Genomic DNA, 20,555 nt, shown 5'->3' with positions numbered 1-20,555 from the left:
TCCAATAATCTAATACTTTTGATAGCAAAATTCAAAGTTACACGATATTCATTGGGTTAAGGTGCTGGAGAGGCTTATTATAGAATAAAGCATTTACAGTGAAGATTTTCTTTATTCACAAGAATCAAACATTAAACATTTTTTAAGGGATACAAAAAATCCTTTACTACTTGCATCAACTCTATACTTATTATACTTTAATACATAGTATGTTAGTTTGCGCTTAATATCCAAACAACCTATATACATTTTTAAAGAACTTCAAGTCGAAATTTGTGAAACTAAATTCCAGGTTATCCGGCATCAAATCCTCGTTGTCATGTTAGAAAAAAAGATCCCGCAACAGTCAATATTGCAATCAAGTAGACTCACACATGCAAAAGCAAGCAGTGTCCACACACGAGGGAGATCAATGACCACTAAACCCCATTTATGGTTCTATTATGAGTGCCCACACAAGGACATGGAATCGCTTTTGAGTGCAATTTCTCTTCAGTTACATCAAATGGAATAAGCAAAAGCTAAAGATATTTTTAACTATAACGACTTTATAATAAAGAAAAGAAAATTATGCAGCCGACAAAGTCCTAACTAATTATGACTAATAAAATCCTAAAATAATGAAGTAGTCACACATAAGAATCTCCCCCACCACCTTTTTTTCAATTGTTGAAGTGGAATATCTTGCCTTTGAGGAAAGCTCTGATAAGAAAGGAGGTAATGCAATGATGGTGTAATGCAAAATGAGGAACAGATTGAGGGAATTGAAAGAGATTTTATGGTCAAAGTGACTCCCTTTTGCATTATTGGAAAACAATGAGCTGGTTATGTACTTAGCAGCACATAAAAAAGTAGATTCATTCAAAACAAATGTTATATGGGCCAACAGCAATTCCACACAATTTAATCATTAATCCCTCCATTTTGCAAAATCTTTCATTCCAATATGAGCCAAAAGGTCCACATTTGCTAAAAAGTTTCTTATACTTTGGGTTACAGACAAGATAATTGGCCCCCACCATTGTGTTCTCATTAATCCCCAATTTTCTCCACTAACCTAAAAGACAAACATAATGAAAAATCCTACTTCACCCTTGTATTTTGCCCATGCAAAAACTTCGCCTGTTTCAGCAAAACACAAGAAGGGTCTAATTTTAGGTATCATTCCAAGCTGCAAAAACTGGCAAGTGACCCATGGAGATTGCTGCTGGCCTCAGCTGGGCTGCTGCTGTTTGGAACCATGGAGTAACACCGCTTGCAGGGTTAATGAACTTTGATGCCACAGGAGGCTTAGCAAACAGCACTGTGGTGCCAGTTTTATCTGGGCTAGCTTCTCTCGAGCTGCTCAAACTGGTCACCAACGATGACGTATTCGAGGCATGGGTCCCAAGTCTGGCGGCTGATTCATCCATCACTGCAGGCTGGCTACAGTTCACTGAATCAATACCGATAAGATCTTGCATTGCCATTGAATACGAGGAACTTCGATAAATTCCCACACTCGTGGACTTGTGATCAAGCGAATCAACGCAGGCATTGGGCTGTGGCCGCTGCGGTGACTCGTACAAAGCCACTTTCCAATCAGAGCCATTGCTATTTGGAATCTGTATGGATTCACCGCTGTTCTGTGCTGGTGGGTTATACTCAATTGCCCCATTACTCGTCTCAGTCTCCTTGTTTCGCCTGGCTAGCTCTCCTGCTAGCAGAGTGCTACTTGCCATGATCCTCTCAACATCATATCTTGTTATGTCGAAGTTAGTTACAGCATTAACCCCACGAAACTTGATCGCTGCAATGTCATAAGCTTCAGCCGCTTCCTCTTGGGTGCCTGGAATTTTATTTTACATTAACATTTTATGCAAGAATGCCAACACCCACAATTTAGCATAAAAGACAATTCAAAAAACCTTCAATCAAAGAATTTTAGTCAGAAAATACTTTTATCCCTCTTTTATCATCTTAACTGATAGAAAAACAGCCTTATAAAAAGTTGAGATTTTACTGAATCAGAAAAGCATGCACTGTGCAGTCCCAAAGTAGGCCATCATCAGCCTTATAAAAGCATCACTAGTCTTTAGTGGAGACATGCAAGCAGAGGTGTCATAAAAATGAGTCCTTTTAAAAGTTCTTTATGCACAGCAAGAGCCCAAAAAAAATTTTGAACTTGAAATGAGAATGATTGAAAGGAATATAGCCCCATAAAATAGGGGAGAACTTTAAATCTAAAATGATAGAACTTACTGAACGTCCCAAGATAAAGGTCCTTGTTTCCTGCAACTCTGCCTATCCTTGCTTGCCACCTTCCATGCTGGTGATGTCTGGCAATGGCATATGATGGGAGAAATTTTGAAAACAGTAGAAATTTGGAATAAAAAACTTTCCATTAAAACTAATAAACCTGGTTGCGAAATAAAGATAAATAAGAAACCTTGTTACTCCTCTGTACATTGAGGCCCCCCTGGAGAACCCACTACTTTTCCTGCATGCAAAGGAAGAATAAAACATGGTAATCCGTAATCACCCTCAAAAATTAGGACCACAGGCACCATTTTAGAATTGCAAGCCATGTCCTTACCTTCGTAAATGCGCAACGTATTCCTGTCGGCTCATATTCTTCATCTCTTCAAGCTCTTCCTGGTAATTTTCCAGCTAAAAGAAAAATGGCATTTTAGTTGCTAAGATGATGATCCTCAAGAAGATTACACTCACATAGTTAATATTACCGGAAAATTGATGTGTGTAGAAGGTCCCCAGTACTTAAGGGCAGCAAGATCATAAGCCCTTGCAGCTTTCTCTTCCATATCATACCCCCCTGTAAGTCCAAATGATAAACTGGAATTAAGCATCGCGACAAGGTTATTTATGCAATGTTTCTGCATAAATATTAAAGAGAAAGCTTACCAAGATAAACTTAAAATTTATTATTGATGGGAATGGCATCCACACGAAGCGTGAACATGACAAGAATTAAACAACACAAGTCAGGCCAGGAGGACAGAGGGACCAAGAATTGCAGTCAAAAAGCAATACTTCCAAACATATACTGTAAATTTATTATTTTGTTTGCTTGACCAACCTTGCCTTCCCTTCCTGGTCTGGCCCTCCTTCTTGCAACTATTATCCCAGAGATGGGCTTCATATCTGCCCGTCCATCTATGCCTGGTGGAGATAAATTGACAAGAGTAAATTGACAAGGGTAACATGTATAAGCAGATAGGCAAAATAATAACTCCAAAGAAACACGAGAAAATGAGAAATGTGCAAGAATGAAAGTAAACATCCAAATGAAAGAAGCATAGAACAGTTCAAAGATTCCTCACGGGGAAGCACAACCGTGAAAATTTTACGAGATAAAAGAAACAGTTTTTACTAACCTGGTAACACCTCTATACTGTGATGTTCTTTGCCCAAATGTATCTATGGACTTCCTATGAACAGGCTGCTTTTGACCCACTTTTGCAGACCCTCTCTTCTTTGTTTCCATGGCCATAATACATTCATTGCCGGTAGGTGAGATCTGTCTTGGCGCTGTAACACAACTGGACTGAGAACCAGGACTCATGGACAAGCTGAGAGACTGTAAATCCCCACAACTAATAGGACCAACGGAACCCGAGGCTCCTCCGTCATCAACCATGCTGCTATTAAGTTGCTGCTCTAGTGCATTATGGGTGGAATATTGTCTAGCAACCCAGTTCTTTAAGCAAGGCATCTCTTCATCCTCCATATGGGGGATCTGGGAATCACAATCAGCAAGCTGGGTATCCTTGGTTGCTTCCTCTAGTGAGTCTTGGTACATTCCATGGCATGCTATTTCACTATAATATGGATGGGTTTGGATCGAGAACTGTTGGTCTTGTTGCCTATAAGGTTCATGAAGGTCAACAGAATTTTGCCTGTTGCTTTCTGGCTCCGTGTTTTGATGATAATACATGCTATCTAGGCTTAGGGCCATTGTTTCCCTTTCGTGGGTGCCGTACTGATGAGTTTCCATAGTTGCACCACCCAGAAAGTCCTCTAGTTTTGGTGGTGAACTTGGCACCATCCCTTTACACAAAAATAATAAACGAAATAAGTATAGATTTTAAGAAATTCCCGTTCTCGAAAGCAGGGAAAAATCCTAATTATTACTAACGAAACAAGCAGGAAATAAGGAAAGCAGAAGCAAACCTTCAGGTTGTGATCTAGTTAGAGCTTCCAAAATGCAAAGAGACCCATCAGACTTGAGCGGCATAACAGACAAGGGTGAGTGAAAACCAACATTTTCCCCAACCCCATAACAGATTCCAGGGCTATTGAAGTGAGAAGAGGACAGATAGAAGCTTGTTGGAACAGCACTAGAAACACCAACGACAGCAGTAGAAGGAGCCTGGGATTCATGATGGTACTGGCGATGATGATGTTGGGGGTCAGAAGCAACCTCCATTTTCATGTGGGGTGAGAGAGAGAATCCCAGCCAGTTATTATTGCTTCCATTGTTATTATCATTCATCGATTTCATCTTCTCGCTCTCGCTCTCTCTCTCTCTCTCTCTCTCTCTCTCTCTTCCTTTTCTTATTTCCAGAGGTTCCCTAGAAGTATCTCTCGCTTGCTGCAGGGCAACTCAATCATTGGGAAGGAAATAAACTAAATCATATCCGAAATCTCTTGGCTACATCCTTGGTTTTTTTTTTTTGTTGTCTAGCAGCGGGAACTCATTGCCAAGAAAATTTTCCCTCTGACCCAAAAACCCTTCACTCCATGCAATCACCCATAAAAATTCTCTCTCTAAAGAGAACAAACCTGGTCTCTTTAAACTAAACAAAAGGAATGAATTCGAGCAAGCAATGCTGGGGAGCACCCCTGCATTCCATAGGGATCTGTGTATATGAGAAAGACCACGTCTTTTGCTTTTATCTCTCTCTCTCTCTCTCTCCAACCCCCTTCACCTCTTCTCTTGCCTGTCTTTAAAAACTAAGACCGACCCCTTAAACCCTACAAAAAACCCAGATCCAATGTAACCCCAAAAGCCTTTTTCTATTACTCCCAAAACAAAAACCCTCCTTGAGTATATCCCCTTCCTCAAACCCAGATAAATACCAAAATACTATCTACTTCTCTCTCTCTCTCTCTCTCTCTCTCTCTCTCCTCAACGACACACTATATAGCCAGTTGAATCTAGCGGGTATCCATTATCCAATAGGAAGAGGGGCTAGTCAGTAACCCAAACTGGTTAGCTTTATTTTTACAGTCCACAGAGCCTTAGATAGATTTGACGGGCAGGAAATCTGTCCCTCCAGTCACTTCATACAGTACACTGCTTCTGTGCCCCTCTGCAATCCAATTTAAATCTGTTTGTTTTTCCTTTTAACTTAAATACTGCTCCATTTTGGTCCATAGCTTTCAATTCAAAACAATATGCTCTCTCTACCCATGGGACAAAACCCCACCACCACTACCACCACCACCACCACCTCCTATTTCCTACTGTCACCCTATATTGGTCACAGCCCCATCCGATACCGTAGATATGGATAAAGATGTGTGGTGTGTGCTTTATTCGTGTGGGTCATTGATTTGACCTCTTCTGCGCTTCTGCTTTATTCATCTGACAGCTTCATACTGGCTGTGAGTTTTGACATGCCATGGTGACTGGATCGAACGTTGGAAATATGTTATTAATGAGAAAATTTATTTTAGTTTTTTAGGTAAATACTTGTTCCATCATATAAAAATTAAAAAAAAAAAAGTTAATTTAACCTATTTTTCTATGCCAAAATATTTTTTTTAAATTTAATTTATTATAAATTTAATATATAAATATATTAAATTTATATACTCGGTAAGTGAATATAATCATATATTTAATATCCTTAAATCCACAATAAAATAGATCTAGCAAGAATTTCCTATTCCACCTATATTAAAAGAAACCTAAAATCAGCCAAACTCAACAAAATATGAAGTAAAAAATATATTATTAATTCTTTTATGTTAAAATTGGCAGTTTTATAGCTATTCTGAAGCTTTTTTTTTTTCTCGGTGGCCCATCAGCAGGCTGTTGCTGTTTTTCTTCAACTCTAATTATATTCAACATTAGAGATTCAAGATTAGAGACTAAATTTCTAATTTTCACAACCTGTTTTTTAATTTATTCCATATTGATCACATTAACTAAAAATAAATAGAAATCCATAGATGCTAGTGCTACGCAGTCCAAATTGGTATATATATATTTATTTTTTAAATATGGCTTTAATTTTATATTAACCCATAATTTCTGTTTACAGCTATTAATTAATTAAGCCAATAACAATATATTAAATAATTAAACTGATGACATTTTTGTTAGATAGGATAGAATTATACTCAAGAGTGTATGTGGAGGCAACGACTGCTGCAAATAGTCATGTCCAATAACAACTCCAGATGTTGCAGAAATGGAAAAAAGAACAGCAACTACATTTGCTTTTTGAAGAACTTTGGGTGTGTGGTGATCACCAGCTTCCAGACAGAAAGTGGGAAGTGGGTCTTTGATAAACTTGAAATATTCCTGGAATGATGAGCAAAGGGCCCCCAAAAAAAGAATAGCCTTTGGTGGAAATTTTCTTTCTTTTTTTTTTTTGCGATCAAATTTGTGATTAGATATACATGCTGATGCATATAGATACCAAAACTTCTAATAAATCATCCATATCAGCTCAAATTCTGTTTAAAAACTTTTAAAGTACAAAAAAAAAATTTCTTAACTAGCAAGCAGATTATCCTAGCTAAGTTTTGACAAGTTTTCTTGATTTTTTTTCTTTAATAAAATCTCATTATTTATATATAAAAATAGCAGTTGGATTACTTTTATTTTCTACTGTAATCATTATATTGAATCCTATATGCATTTTATTTTATTTTATTTATTAAAATTCAATTACAATTCAAATTTATAATCTAATAGCTTTAAATACAATTCTTATGCCATTTAATTAAAGCTATTGTATTCTCTTTTTTCTTTTTTGGTGTTCTTAACTTAAAAATGTCAGCTGGCTATAGGATACCATTTTTAGGATTTAATGGAATTGTGAAGTGGTAAGTTTCTTTTTAGAGGTGGGGGTTGCATGGAGATGTGCATGAAAGTTTTTGGTGGAGACAGATATTCAAATGAAAATGATTTGGTCTAAGTCTGAACATTGAAAGGAAGAGTGATGAGTTTGGGAGGGAAAGGGAAACAAGTACTAGAGAGTGAGTTAGCGAATGTGTGTGTGTGCATGGACGTTGAAGGGATTCTTTTGATTATTATGCAGTAATGATGAGGGAATCCAATCCATGACCATGAGCACTGCTGCATGTCTTTGGCACTTGGCAAAAGGGTTTTGGCTCTTACCTCTCAAATTCATTTCATTTTCACCAAACTTTTTCAGTGAGAAGCAAATGCTGTGGGGTTGCGTAGGTACAGTTTCTTTTCCTTTTTGCTCTCTTCTTTGTCTCCATAGATTAATATTACAAACTCTGGCTAATGCTGTACGTCCTCCAATATTTATCTACATTCAGCTATGCAACAATACTTTGATTGTGCAATGTCTCAGTCTCACGAAACTTAATTATGAAAATAAACTCAACAATCTCAATGTACATTTGTGCATGGATGCATGCTCACTCGAAGCTACGTTACACAACAAAAGAATATAAATAAAACCAAAGTAACAAAACAAAATAGTACAAATACAAATAGGTGTTAAAGAGAAATTTATCCACCACATCAAAACAAAAATTTTCTATAAAGATAAAAAAAAAAATAATAATAATAATAAATTACGAAGAAGTAAAAAAGAATCTAGAGATTTTATAGTATAAAAGAAATAATATTTTAATATTTTTTGTAGCTTTACAATTAAAAAAAGAAATTGATTTCCCAATTTCTAAAGGAACATCCTCTTCATAGGCTATGAAATTTTTATCAAGAAATCTCAATCTCACATACGAGTATTAGTTGCTCCGTAAAGGCAGAGTTACTTCTATCATTTATCTGACCTGGGAGGAAAAAAAAAGAATTATCCTGCAATATCGAAGTCTTCTCTAGCTTAAAAAGTTATAAGTAGAATGTACCTCTACTAGCAGGCAAAAGAAAAAGGGGTAAAGGAACTGAAAATAAATAAGGGTAATTTATGGAATGATCCCTAAAATTTGATAAAAACCATAAATTAATTCATATTATTTAAAAATGAAACAATTTTATTCCTCAAGTTTGATTTCGTTACTTATCCACTCAAAAGTCAACGATTTAAGACGTTAGTCAAAGAAAAATATGACACAAAATCATCAGTTCCAAAACTGCTTCTGTTGCTCATGGCGTAAGATTGAATATCCTACTCCTGAAGTAGACACCTGGATGTCGTCTCCTCCTCCAAAGGACTGGGTTAAGATCAATTTCGACGGTGCAGTTAGCTTGCGAAATACTCAGGCATGGCCTCAGCAATTGCTAGGGACTGGAGAGGTTTTCCATTGGCCTGGAATTGTCGTCACTTCCAAGGCATCGCTGACCCGCTGATTCTTGAAGATCTGGCATGCCGAGAAGCGCTAATCCTAGCACAATGTAAAGGCTTTTAGCATGTTATATTTGAAGGGGCCGGGAATCCTTAATAACAATCATCCAAGTTGCCCAAAGTGCTTATATTAATTCCTCTCCCACTTCAGAGCATTTGTCGCAATCCTTTGTTCAGTTTGCTTTTAGATATGTTAGAAGGAACTGTAACAGAGCGGCTAACAGTTTAGCCAGGAAAGCCCTTCATGATCAATCTTTTACGTATGATCGTATGTACCAAACGCTTTTTGTATTATCCTCTTTGCCAATCTTTTACGTATGATCGTATGTACCAAACATTTGAGTAAATTGGCTTTTTTTTTTTAATTTAATTCTTTCTCTAAATTGATGGGGTAACTTATGAAAACATCAATGTTTTTTAATACATCACATTATTTTGATAAATATTTTTAATGCTAAATAAATTATTCCGGTCCTCATGTCAATTTCTCTATCTATGAAAGAACTGCAATTTTTTGGTTGTGATTTTATTGATGGGACAGTGCATGAAAGAGAGAGAGAGAGAGAGAGAGAGAAATTACGGAGAAGGAAGAGGGAGGGAAAAGGAAGATTGATTAATTTACGAAGGTTATTTTGATCTCTTCACATTTCATTAATGGTGACTTAAACCCAAATTGGATAGAAGGATTATATAGTAAATGTAATCAAACTTGAGAGATTAAATTATTATATTTTCAAATAATAAGAATTAATTTGTAATTTACATCAAACATTAAGGTTATGAATTGAAGGCATGGCATAAATATAAGCGAGAGACGCGGAAGTTTCAAGTTGCAGAGGTGAAACAACAAAAACTTCCTTAAGAAAGACAAAAACTGTAGAAAACAGTTCACTGTTGCATGGGAAGCCCGTGCTCAATTTATTTTAATGAGCTAGAGGACATAAACTCCATAACCAACCACTCACTCCAGCTACAGAATTATTTTTCTCTGTTTTTCTTTTGTTATTATTTCATTTTTTTAAAGCTCAGAGACAACATTCCAACAGCCTCCCAGGCACATTTCATCCATTATTAAGTTTCTGAAAAAAATGGACTTCTCCTTGTAAATTTCCTAGCCACAGAAGCAACCCATGTGTCGAGAAACGTAACAGCCACTTAAGTTGGCCGTGGAGAGAAGGCAAGCATTTGTAGATGCCCAACTTAAGCATAATCCGTCTCTCTATGTAGTAGCAATGCTTTGACGTTTTTTGTGACCAGACATTCTTCTCCATCTTCTTTTTTTTTTTTTTTTATCACTTTCCCTGAGGCAAACTGAATCCACCCCATAAAACCATTGCTTGTCAGCCTATTGATTCTAAAGTAGTTATTTAAGCATTTGAACTTCATTTTTTAAGAAGCAATGCGTCAACTTGTTTTAATTGAAGTTCCAGAGGTTTGGAGGGAGTTTAATGTGGCAAGAAGTTAATAGATTCACGTGAGAACACAAAATCCAAATAAAATCTAAAGATAGATCACAGCAAGTCAACAAAAACTGAAGGCCAGTGACCAATGGGTGGGGTCAGCAGAAAGGAAGAAAGAAAGAAAGAAAGAAGATTATATTGATACGAGATCACAATGCGAGATGGCTAGTTGGCTACCCCAACTGAGGAGGACAACAAGTGCTGTCATCCTGTTATCTTTTGCTGTTGAAAATTTGCTGCTTTATTACCCTCCTCTACAAAAAGAGGAACTCCTTAACACTGCTCAAATAGAGACAGAGACATTAAAATGACTCTCCATTAAGGCTCTTTTGCATGCTACACTTCATACCCCTTTTTTTTTCTATTTTTTTACTAATATGAGATATGCGTTGAAATGTCAAAATCTTAGGCCACTTGTGATGTCTCAATCACCTTAGATTGTGTCCCTGCTTCCTCTAGGGAGGTTTCTGCTTCTTTCAATCAGAGGACAGCTACGTGACTGGTTATGATGCAGTGGAAGAAACCATTAGCTTCTTCTTTTGTCAAGACTAGAACAAGAACCTAAAAAACAGAATTTGCAAGGACTCGCATCTTTAAGCAAATGAGCAAAACAAGCCACATCCTATACTATGCTCTAATAGATCACAAAAGAGTGTAAAAAAGATTTCAAAGTGGAAATCTAGCCAAGGTGGTCCCACTGGAAATAATATTTTGGTCCTGTCACTGCCCACTCAGTTACCATGGTCTAGCATTAAATGTTTGATGATGTATTGGCCTCAGAAGCTTCAACAATTTATTGCCTCATTGCTCGTCAATGCAAGAAAAGTAAAAGACTACTGGGGTTGCGCCCTTTTCTGGCTTACTGGGTCTAAAGAGAAATTTTGTTTCCACTGACCAGGAATGTGACCAAAAAAGGATGCCAAATTGCTAATGCAATAACAAATTATTTTAAACCCTTGGCAAAATGGAGAGAATTTGGTTACTTTCTTTTTCTTATTCTTTTGTACAAGCTTTATCCATTTGCCCTATAATGATCCCGCTCAGATGGCTTGTAAATTGTAATCAAATCATGGGTAATCTTAGGCTGACCACACCTACTAGTTAATATCATAGCAGGGAATCTTATCTCAGAAATTTAGCAAATCGCGGACTTAGGCATCAATTGGATTAGAAAAATGATCAAACAAAGCAACCTAAAATGATGTGATTTAGGTGATAATAACCATAACATCCATCAACTTTTGATCGTCAAACATGATTTTTGGAGTCAGCTATGCCGAGAGAAAATTCAACAAAAACTACTATTTTCACATTCTGGCTGATGTGACGCCATAGGCATATCCTACAATATGCATCACCCAGGGAACCTCATGTCCTTGCTTTCCCTAGTGTCTAATCACTGCTCCATGAAATTACACAAAAATACTTCCTGTTGTTAGATTGTTTGGAAACTTAGCGAAGCATTTTCTAGTTATTAACAAGTATTTTCTCACTCGCTGATATGATTTCCTAGTCCTCAAACCAGATAGCATAGCATGCTTCTAAGTTCTAAGCAATCAGCTAGAGAAGGTCTCTCGTCTTGCATAGTTTGGAACCGTGCTCAATCACCAAAACTTTAATTCAATAAGAGATAAAAACATGCAAGTGTATTTCTATGCAGGTTAAAGATATCTAAACCAGATTTCTCTCATCCTGTTTCACCGCAATAGTTTATAATGGAAGAAAGGGTAGAGCTAACGCCAAACAGAAATTATAATTTGCCCCAGTTCATCAAACTCATTTATGGTGCACATTGCGTTGCATAGAACCAGCTTTTACCACATAAACTGAGATTCCTTCCACACTCCCTTTTTTTGTTCTTTAAAAAAAAAAGAAAGCAACAGCAGGAGAAAAAAACAGTAGAATGCGAATCCTTAGTTAATAGGGTAAATTTGAACATAGTATAAGATCTTTTGGTCTCAACTCTCAATGCCCTTGGAAAGACAACCAATAGATACAAAGTTCAGTCTCTTTTGCCAACCAGAATTGCCCTGCAGGTGAACTGCAAAAAGCAAAACTGAGGTATCAAGGTACGTGCCCCCTATGCATCAGCATCATTTTAGACAATAGACGAATCAGACAAACATTCCAGACATCTGTTCCGGCATCAGCAGCAGAATCAGAATAAAATATCCATTTTTTTACCCTAAGGGGGTAGTTCATACATGCTAAATATACATCACCCAATTTCTCATGCACACTTTTGTTTCCCATACATGGCCCTAGAAGGCAGAGACGATATGCGACATTACACGACACAACCTTCACCAGGAAAAAACAAAATGTGAAGAAATATAATGAATTTATTATCACTGGTAAGTGAAGAGGAAAAAGAAATTATGAACCATGATCTTGACACCCTTCTCATGGCAAAACTAGCCCAACAACCTCAAGCTTTATCCATAGCCTTACCTCTTCTGATTCTATACGATACTTGGCTATCCATATATTTATTGTAGAGATGGTAATTGCTGAAAATCATGCATACAGTAAACTATTGGGAATGTAATTTCTCTTTCTTTTAGGCCTTGTATTGCATTGTAGAAATAACACCATGCTGATAAAATTAAAATGATAGTTGATATCGTTTAACAACATTCAATCATTTGATCTCATTTAACAACATTCGCTTGTGATAATACTAATAGGCTTATGTATGATAAATAATTGTGCTTCCGAAAATTCTCAAAATGATGGAAAACTTTGCCTATCCAGAGGCAGCTTAAACACTACAGGCTCCTACTTTGAATATGCTTCAACTATAGTATGTTTTCAATATTATACAAGAGTTTTCTAATTAAAAAAATTCATATCTTTCATAATTAAAAAAATAATTATATAATATACTTAGAAACTTATTTTACTTTTAAATTTTTTAATATGTGTTATTCATTTATTTTACAGCAGTATAAATGACCTTATTACCGTAAATAAATATTTTCCTAAATAATCATTCAATTTTAATTATGAAAAAATTATAGTATAATTTTGATTATTGACAAGTCATTATTTTCCATTTGGAAAACAAGACTCTTACTATAAAAGAAAACAATGGAATCATAGCTAAATTTTCGAAAACTAACATATCAGAACACATAACTTTTGTTTTTTAGTTTTCTCAAAGAACTTTTTCATTAAACTACTATAGTTTTCACAAGTGAACAAGTCCACAGTCTTCATATTTTACAGCAGTTTTCCATAGAATATGTTTAGGTCAACCAGAGTTCATAACAATAAGACTCAAGAGTTTGGTATAAACCAATCTAAATGATCTCTGGCACTTACACTTGATATGCCATTTTTTATATCTTAAAATTGAACAGCAACAAAAAGAATACATTCAAAGGGAAGCACAAGAAAAATATTGAAATTCAAGATTCAATGAGCATATATGATTAACATCTATCCAGGAGTTTTGTCATACCTGTTAAATTCGTAGCTGGTAACTACAAAGAGTATGAAGTCAAAAAACAGAAAAAGTTGATGCCTTGAGAGAAAATAAATAACATCACGCAAGCTATCATAATCACCACCTCCGTACTAATGATGTGAGCAACTGCAACCATTAGTAATATTAGCAATCATCATCGCAAAGTATTAGAAGACGCATAAAAGCCAACTCAAAGCCACCAAAGAAACAAATAAAACACATGCAAGGACATGCAATTTTAAAATAAAGAAGAATGAAAGAAGCAGCCAATATGTTTTTCAAGTCTTGTTGAACACGCTGCACTTATGAAATTTTGAAAAATGTAATTGAAAATATTCATTTTTTTTAAATGCTAGAACAAACAATTATGCTTGCAGAGGTCAAATCATTATACAAAGAAATAAAACAGAAATTTGCAGTTTCTTCATAATGAAAGCTCTTATGGAGTACAGCAAGCATCTCCATCTGAAATGATTTGCAAGTATTACCCAAAAAAGAAAATAACAATTTCTTCACCAAGAACTAGCATAGGTCAAGGTAGAAACATTACTAAAGCATGAAAACTGAATACCTCAAATAGTTCAAAGGGACTACCACTCCGGTATACATCATCCTTCTTACTCTCATTATTAGGAAGAATGGTCGATAATAGTGCTCTCCATCCAATAAGTAAAACAGCAGTGCTTCCCATTGTTACTAAGATAAAAGTATACGGCGGAATGTGTCCTGATGTTACTGCCCTTATGACTAATCCCAGCTGCCAAGTAAGTAAATGGGAAAGAAAGGAGTTTAGTTTATTTACAGCATGATGGACTGCTTAAATGACATGCCATGTAAAGAAAACAGAAATGAAAACCATTGCATTAAGGATACCAAGGCACAGAAGGAGAAAAATTAAACCTAGAAGGCCTGAGACCTAACTTCAATTGAGACACAAAACATCTCCTCATTTAGATGGCACACTTATGTGTAATGATGAACAAGGTGAATAGTTATAATGTCTTCAAGCTGACATGCGAATGTAAGAAAGTATTGAATTCTAAAGTTTTACATGCCTATCTTAAAACAAACAGAAGCGATTACATGTCTGTTGTTAGAAGTCAGCAAACCATGTGATCAAGGACAAGAAATTAGCCATCTAAGAAAAAACCAATAATAAAAATTTATATGCTTTCTGTTGGTAGTTCTGGCCAGACCTCTGGTGAGCAGCATGAGATCAATGGGTTCTCCATGCTGTTATGAATATGCAGCAAATCAGATATTTTCAGCAAGTCTGTAAAAGGTTTCCAAATGGGAAAAAGAAGTCGTAAAACTGATTGCATAAAATTGATTTCTTCCCTTAGTTATTCAGATTTTTGTCTTTTCCTTATTTAGTTTTCCTTATTTACTTTTCTTAATTCAAGTAGTATTTAGGTTTCCTAATTATAGCAGTACTAGTTGTGCAGGAAATAAAACTTGTTAGGGCATATAATAAATGAGTATATTCCTGTTTAGAGTCCAGTTAGGAATCAAAGTGCATTTCAGCACTTCATTCAGAAATAAAATTATTCAATTCTAAATTTATTCAAGGTTGAGTTCCTTAAAAACTCAGAGATCGGAAGGTTCTCTCTAACAAGCCTTCATTTCACATTCCAAAAAGGTAACAAAGGGAAAGGCCGTAAAACTAACAAACAAGCCCCAATCCAACAATTTCCTGTTAGATTTCCCTATGAATCGCTGTGTACTCGATCCTAGACTTGGGACAGTAACAAATGCACAGATGGGGCACAAACAGAATAGAAGGCTATAGCAGCCCTACCCAAGAAGTACAATGAATGATTCTATCTTACGTAGTTTCCTCTTGCCATTCGATTAAACTATAGGCATAGCTTAATTATAGATGTATCATAAATGACTTTTCTAGTAAATGTTCAATATGTGCAGTAATGAAGCCTTTGTTCTGTTACAAGCTAAGCCAGTGGAAGCTCCACTGAACCAGCTTTCTCCCTCTCATCCACTTGTATATTCATTATGTTAATACTCAATAGAGACTCTCAAACTATTAACTAAAGGCGATGTTTGTTCATCCCCCCATTTGCAAAAATATTTAAAGATATTTTATATCATCTTTGAATAGAACCATTTACAAAATGAGTCATCACCACACATGAGTGAGGAATCCATCAACTTGATGCCACGAAAGGGATTTAAAGAACATCATGTTTGTTTATGACTGACCTTCCAACAATAGCTGGATTTGTAATGCCACAATGTGAAGGTATATGAAACAGAATTTGTCAATTCAATTATAATAATATCCAAACAGTCCCACCAAATGTATCTTGCTAACTAGGCAAAATATTTGCAAGATCAAGAAAATAATGAGACCAAGGTGTAACTAAAAGGCATTAATGGACTCATAAAACAACATGGTGGCTTATAAACTAGATTTCCCAGTCAAACATTTGCATGAACTAAACAGGTTGATGGAGTTCAAGTATCTAAGAGGCAAATATGAATTCATAAGATTATTCAATAGCATATAAGAGGATCTCTTAATCACATATTTCCGAATTCCAATAGGAGACAATTCGATGAGATCCAAGTCCTAAACATCAAGTGAAGCACATAGTTACTCTGACATTAGAAATAAGTGAAATCTTTCTAATATTACGTGCAAATTCTTCAATTGTGGAAACATCAGGCAAAATTGAAACTTACTGGAATCCCCAGAGCCCATGATTTAAGGGCAGCAATAACTGCTTTAGAAACACCATTCATTCCACGGCCATCTTCTCCATAACCCCCAAGGAAGTAAGCGCCCAAAAACCAACCTGTTCATTTTAACCCACATTCACTTTGAATTAAATTTGAATCAGAATAGAAATAAATCAATAACAGTAAGTATTTGTATATAAATATACCAGCAATAAAAGGGTCAGCAGTGCGCAGCGTCTCAAAGTCAAAAACAAAGAAGCCATGGCTAAATCTCCCAATTGCAGAGAACAAAAGCAAAGCCAATACATCTCCACCAGAAAATAAAGCCACTCGACTGCAACAAAATTTTGAGGCGGGAGGCAACAAGAACTCTCAAAGAATAAGCACAAACAAAGAATCAAAGACATAGGCATTAAATAATAAGTATTAGAGGGAAAAAAAATTGAATTACCCCCATTTGTCCAGACGTGAAGAAGAGGTGGGCTTCTCGAACTGGATGACGCCTTCCAAAGGAACATTATCTGGACCCACGAAAACAGGGTCGTCCCTGCTAAAAGGGGGAGGAGGAGGAGCTGAATTGTTGTTAGAAAGAGGTTGCTTGGTTGCAGAGGTAGAATCTACACCTCCATCAACCTTAGCGAGATTGGGATAAAAGGGTGGTCTCTTGGATATGAATTTTGGTCCAGTGATGTTAGAGAAAAGAGGTGGATTTTTGTGGGCGAATTGAAGAGGGGATATGCGAGTACATCTTCTGGCTGACAGAGCTCCTCCCGGACCTTGGCTTACCAACAGCATTTTTCCTCAATTCCCAATTGTTTTCTCGATTCCTTATTAAATCTTTTCTTTATTTTTTTCAAGTTTCTTGGTTGTGCGGCCTTATTATGACTCTCTCTTTGTTTTGGACTGACTACAAAAATCTCATCCACAATTTTTCTTTCAAAATTTATGGCCTTTCGTGCTTTTTACCATAATGAAAATTAGGCCAAAATTTGTGCATTGAGGCTGTGACTGTCCTGACGATGGAACACCTCACGGCCCAAACAATTTTCTCTGCAAGCACTGTACACCGAGCTTTCATCATTAGCTGGAGTTGGTAGATTGACCGCTGAAGCCAAAACAGAAAATATAAATAGAGCCCTCGGGTTGCCATTGAAATATAAGTGGATCATTTTAATACTTTCAAAGTGCGTATGAATAATTCCACAACAAATAAAGTGTTGGGGCCGAGTAATGATGTGGAACGGCTATTGAGTACTGAGTGTATGGACTTCTAACTAGACAAATGGAAAGACAGCTTCAATGCTGAGGAATGGCTCAGGTAAATGATTGTAATTCCGAAATACTGTTCCTTTAATTTTCCCTCGCTTACTTTTGGTGGATTGAAGAAGGCGTAGTTCGACTGAATACTTGTCTAAATTCAAGAGCTCAACAAAGGATACATTAAAATGGACGGAAATATTGCACTGGTAAATTCTGGTCTGATTCGTTAAAATAACTTATTTTATGTCATGCAATTTTTTTCTTTTCGGATAACAAGAAAATCAGAATATAAAATGACACGAAACTCGAATCAGGCTCATCATTCAAAGGTATAATTCCAAACATAAAATTTGCTTTTACCAAGTCCTGAACTTCAACCCCATATCATGCGATCAACAATAATATTCTTTCACCTTTTTCAGTTACACAATGATAAATTTATCCACTACATTTGTTTGCCCCAAATGAAAGACCACTTGTATAATTAGGATAAACTTGGCCAATATAATGGTTAGGATGTAAGTTTTCTTTTTTTTTTTTTTAATTAATTGAGGATATCTTAGAAAATAAGGATAAATGAACTTTAACTATAAAATTATACAAAACATAATTATATAAATTCAATTTTCACAATTTAAGTTGTATCATACCAAATATAAAGATTCATTTGAATATTAATTCTAACTATAATTCACTCAAAATGAATTCTACATTTCTAATTCATTTAAACCATATAAGGAAATGAAATTGAACTTCAAAGACATAATGCATATATATAAAGAGTCATTAAAATTAAGCCATGCGCAATATAATTCCCCTTATAATTTGTACGTCCTCCTTAAAAGGTCAAAAACATTTAAAAAAAGAAGTTAGATTTAAATGCATTTATGTTATAGATGACTGAATGATGTACTTACAAATGCTTGAAACTAGAGAAGACACACAGCAAGCAACACATTTATGAAATAGAATTGGCACATGAGAAACGGACATCTGAACAGTGATGGTTAAGATGCCCCTAACCCCATCAGTAAAAGAATTTCCTAACACCTCAATGTCCATGAAAAATGTGTACAAGATGGTCAACTAGAACTACCTATAGGTAAAGGCTCAGCTGTCCATAATAAGATCTATTCAATTTTGTTAGATAGAAGCACCACCGTCACTACCATTCAAACCTGAAGAATCATCTCCTAACTTTATGCCTTCTATTGGAGGCAGTGTAGCATTAGATGGCAGCTGTTCATTGCCACCAAAAACCTCGTTCAGTTTCCCATTCCCATTAGGCCCATCATTTTCATTGTATCCACTCACCATCATAACACCACCATTCACGTAAGCCGGATAAAGACACCCATTGTTATAAGGTGAAGGACAGATTGTGGCTCCAATCAGCACAGGTCCATTCCAAGGGCTCCTTGGGGTAACTGGTGTAAAACCAATGTCAGGTCTGCCATATCCTACCATAGGGTAGCCACCAAAGAAGCCTGTTCCACAAATATACCCTCCAACACCACTATACCCAGGAGGTGGAACATAGCCTGGGAGAATTTCATATCCAGGACCATAAGGAACATAACTTCCAGGTTGAGAAGTCTTAGTGGAAAGCCCTCTTACGCCTCCTTTTGTGATATGGTTACTGTTACTACCACTAATACATTCTTTTGGCACAGCCCTCTTAACCTCCACGAGCCTACCATTTAGCTCATGAAAACTATTCAACATTACCTTCTCCACGGATTCTTCGGAATCAAAAGTGACAAACCCAAAACCCCTTGGCCTGTTGGTTAAGCTGTCTTGCATCACAACTACATCCACTATCTTACCAAAGCTCTGAAAATAATTCTGAAACTGTTCCTCAGTTAAACTAGATGATAGACCCCCTACAAAGATTTTTTTAGCTGTAAAGTAATCATTCCCATTACTATTACTACTATTCTCAGAGAACCCACTGCTCTTTTGTTGATTGGGGGATTGTTGCTGCTGAAGCTGCTGTAATTGCAACTGTACAGTTTTGGGTATAGCTTTCTTCACTTCTACCTAAATGAAAGAAATTATTACTGATAAATTAAACAACCAAAAACTAATACAAATAATAAAGTCGCTTAGGTAACAGGGAATACAAACAATACCCTCTTAATAATAAATCAAACCAATACAAAGAAATACAATCTAAAATTTTCTATCATTTTGACAAAAACCACCCTAGACAATATATACGTCTTTCATTGTACAGGAGTTACCCATGAAAAATGTTAAATTCAATCAGATAAAAACACTGCAACACAGAAAAGAATTCAATTCAACTTTCACATAATCATAAGTAATTAGGCATAATCTTAATTTAGAACAAAAGAAAACACGTAAATTGAAATATAGTATGACAAAAGAGAACTGAAACTGACCGTTCTTCCTAGTATTACATGAGAGTCTTGAAGGGCCTTATCAGCGAAGGTAGGATCAGAGAAAGTTACAAAGCCAAAGCCTCTAGGGCTTCTGGTATTCTTGTCCTTGGCAACATGAGAAGTTAAAACGGTCCCATACTTGGCAAAGTGAGCTTTGAGAGCTTCTTCACTGGTCTCCCGAGATATACCTCCCACAAATAACTTAGCTTTATCGTTATCCATGTCAGTAACGTCAAAGAAAACCCTAATTGCACCGAATATTGAAAAGCCCTAATATTAAAACCCCCAAATTGGGAAGAAAAAAAACCCTAGAAATCAAAATTTCTAGGGTTTGCGAAGCCAGTGAAACCAGAGAGGAAAAAATAACGCATGGAGGGTTTTACTTTTACCTGCGTGGGCTTGTTTGTAGAATCCAGTTCAAAGACTACCTCTAGAGATAGAAAGAGGCAGACCTCCTTCTCTCATGTTTATATAATACGGTCCAATAACGCTTGAGGCAATCTAATTGGACCTAATCCATAGTACTTGTACTTAAATCCAGCACCATCGAATATGCTTCTTACTGTTTTTTATCCCACTTTTTTTTTTATTAAAATATATTTTTTTTTAAATATTACAATAGTTTAATATAAGCTCTTTTTAATAGAATTTAAGGTAGTAATAAAATATAATAATTCAGTAATTAAAACTTCGCGATGAGCCCACACCAAGTTCTATTTCAAAGCCTTCAGGACCAGAAGCTCAGCCCAGT

General features: G+C 36.0%; 3 protein-coding genes across 8 annotated transcripts; all 3 read right to left on the bottom strand.

The window, feature by feature from the left end:
• Nucleotides 1-892: 892 nt before the first annotated feature.
• LOC110669841 (AP2-like ethylene-responsive transcription factor ANT) lies at nucleotides 893-5,324 on the bottom strand. The gene is made up of 9 exons (XM_021831671.2): nucleotides 4,171-5,324; nucleotides 3,375-4,047; nucleotides 3,077-3,159; nucleotides 2,902-2,910; nucleotides 2,724-2,812; nucleotides 2,576-2,649; nucleotides 2,429-2,479; nucleotides 2,242-2,318; nucleotides 893-1,828 (listed from the first exon to the last, which is right to left on the bottom strand). Exons 1-9 carry the CDS (start codon nucleotides 4,499-4,501, stop codon nucleotides 1,155-1,157), a joined length of 2,061 nt encoding a protein of 686 aa, XP_021687363.2. The 5' UTR covers nucleotides 4,502-5,324; the 3' UTR covers nucleotides 893-1,154.
• Nucleotides 5,325-11,770: 6,446 nt separating this feature from the next.
• Nucleotides 11,771-17,055, bottom strand: LOC110669781 (uncharacterized). 5 transcript variants are annotated; one of them, XR_009141936.1, is made up of 6 exons: nucleotides 16,591-17,055; nucleotides 16,346-16,473; nucleotides 16,143-16,255; nucleotides 14,014-14,199; nucleotides 13,437-13,568; nucleotides 11,771-12,014 (listed from the first exon to the last, which is right to left on the bottom strand). XR_009141936.1 is itself a non-coding variant. In XM_058130920.1 (5 exons), the coding sequence occupies exons 1-5, from the start codon at nucleotides 16,932-16,934 to the stop codon at nucleotides 13,539-13,541; spliced, it is 801 nt and encodes a 266-aa protein (XP_057986903.1). In that variant the 5' UTR covers nucleotides 16,935-17,047; the 3' UTR covers nucleotides 13,249-13,538. The 5 variants fall into 5 exon arrangements, 2 of the variants coding, with proteins under 2 accessions (XP_057986903.1, XP_057986902.1); XR_009141937.1 differs by having other exon boundaries at nucleotides 11,771-12,274; nucleotides 16,591-17,047; XR_009141938.1 differs by having other exon boundaries at nucleotides 11,771-12,108; nucleotides 16,591-17,047.
• A 1,213-nt stretch (nucleotides 17,056-18,268) lies between these two features.
• Nucleotides 18,269-20,290, bottom strand: LOC110669780 (RNA-binding protein 1). Of its 2 annotated transcripts, XM_021831552.2 has the most exons (3): nucleotides 20,194-20,290; nucleotides 19,805-20,048; nucleotides 18,269-19,439 (listed from the first exon to the last, which is right to left on the bottom strand). In XM_021831552.2, the coding sequence occupies exons 2-3, from the start codon at nucleotides 20,024-20,026 to the stop codon at nucleotides 18,543-18,545; spliced, it is 1,119 nt and encodes a 372-aa protein (XP_021687244.2). In that variant the 5' UTR covers nucleotides 20,027-20,048; nucleotides 20,194-20,290; the 3' UTR covers nucleotides 18,269-18,542. The 2 variants fall into 2 exon arrangements, with proteins under 2 accessions (XP_021687244.2, XP_021687243.2); XM_021831551.2 differs by having other exon boundaries at nucleotides 19,805-20,275.
• Nucleotides 20,291-20,555: the final 265 nt, after the last annotated feature.

The sequence above is a fragment of the Hevea brasiliensis genome, chromosome 12, assembly GCF_030052815.1.
Source record: "Hevea brasiliensis isolate MT/VB/25A 57/8 chromosome 12, ASM3005281v1, whole genome shotgun sequence".
NCBI lineage: Eukaryota > Viridiplantae > Streptophyta > Magnoliopsida > Malpighiales > Euphorbiaceae > Hevea > Hevea brasiliensis.
Note: the sequence above shows the minus strand (reverse complement) of the source record. Positions and strands in the feature narration are given on the sequence as shown.